This window comes from Dipodomys ordii, unplaced genomic scaffold (assembly GCF_000151885.1).
Source record: "Dipodomys ordii isolate 6190 unplaced genomic scaffold, Dord_2.0 Scaffold108, whole genome shotgun sequence".
Classification (NCBI taxonomy): domain Eukaryota; kingdom Metazoa; phylum Chordata; class Mammalia; order Rodentia; family Heteromyidae; genus Dipodomys; species Dipodomys ordii.
The window spans coordinates 1,641,001-1,641,278 of NW_012267324.1; the positions used below are offsets into that span (position 1 = coordinate 1,641,001).

Here is a 278-nt window from a genome sequence, read left to right on the forward strand (position 1 = left end):
CCGGGGTGAGGCGGGCGCCCGGCGGCGAGGGGAGGGGCCTCGCCGGGACTCGGTGCCTCCCGGGTGCCGCGGACAGGGGACCCTCCCCGTGGACCCCATCCCTACAGCCGGTAGCCTAGGGCGCACTGGCCTTGACCCCCACCCAGCCCGCGCCCCCGAGGGCCCGGGGGTCCCGGGAAGGGCGTCAGGCTGGCCGCTGGCCCGGCTCCTTCTTGGGGTCCCCTTACCCCTCCTCGTGCACCCGAGGTCCCCCAGCCCAAGCCTGACTTCTTGGGCAT

The 278-nt window shown here is 76.3% G+C and overlaps 1 protein-coding gene across 1 annotated transcript in view; it reads right to left on the reverse strand.

Annotated features, from left to right (window-relative positions):
- Tmem59l (transmembrane protein 59-like) overlaps positions 1-278 on the reverse strand; it is a 5,393-nt gene extending 5,115 nt beyond the window's left edge. The window contains exon 1 of the mRNA XM_013028323.1: positions 228-278. Within this exon, the coding sequence (XP_012883777.1) occupies positions 228-278 (51 nt within the window). The remainder of the gene's footprint in view (positions 1-227) is intronic.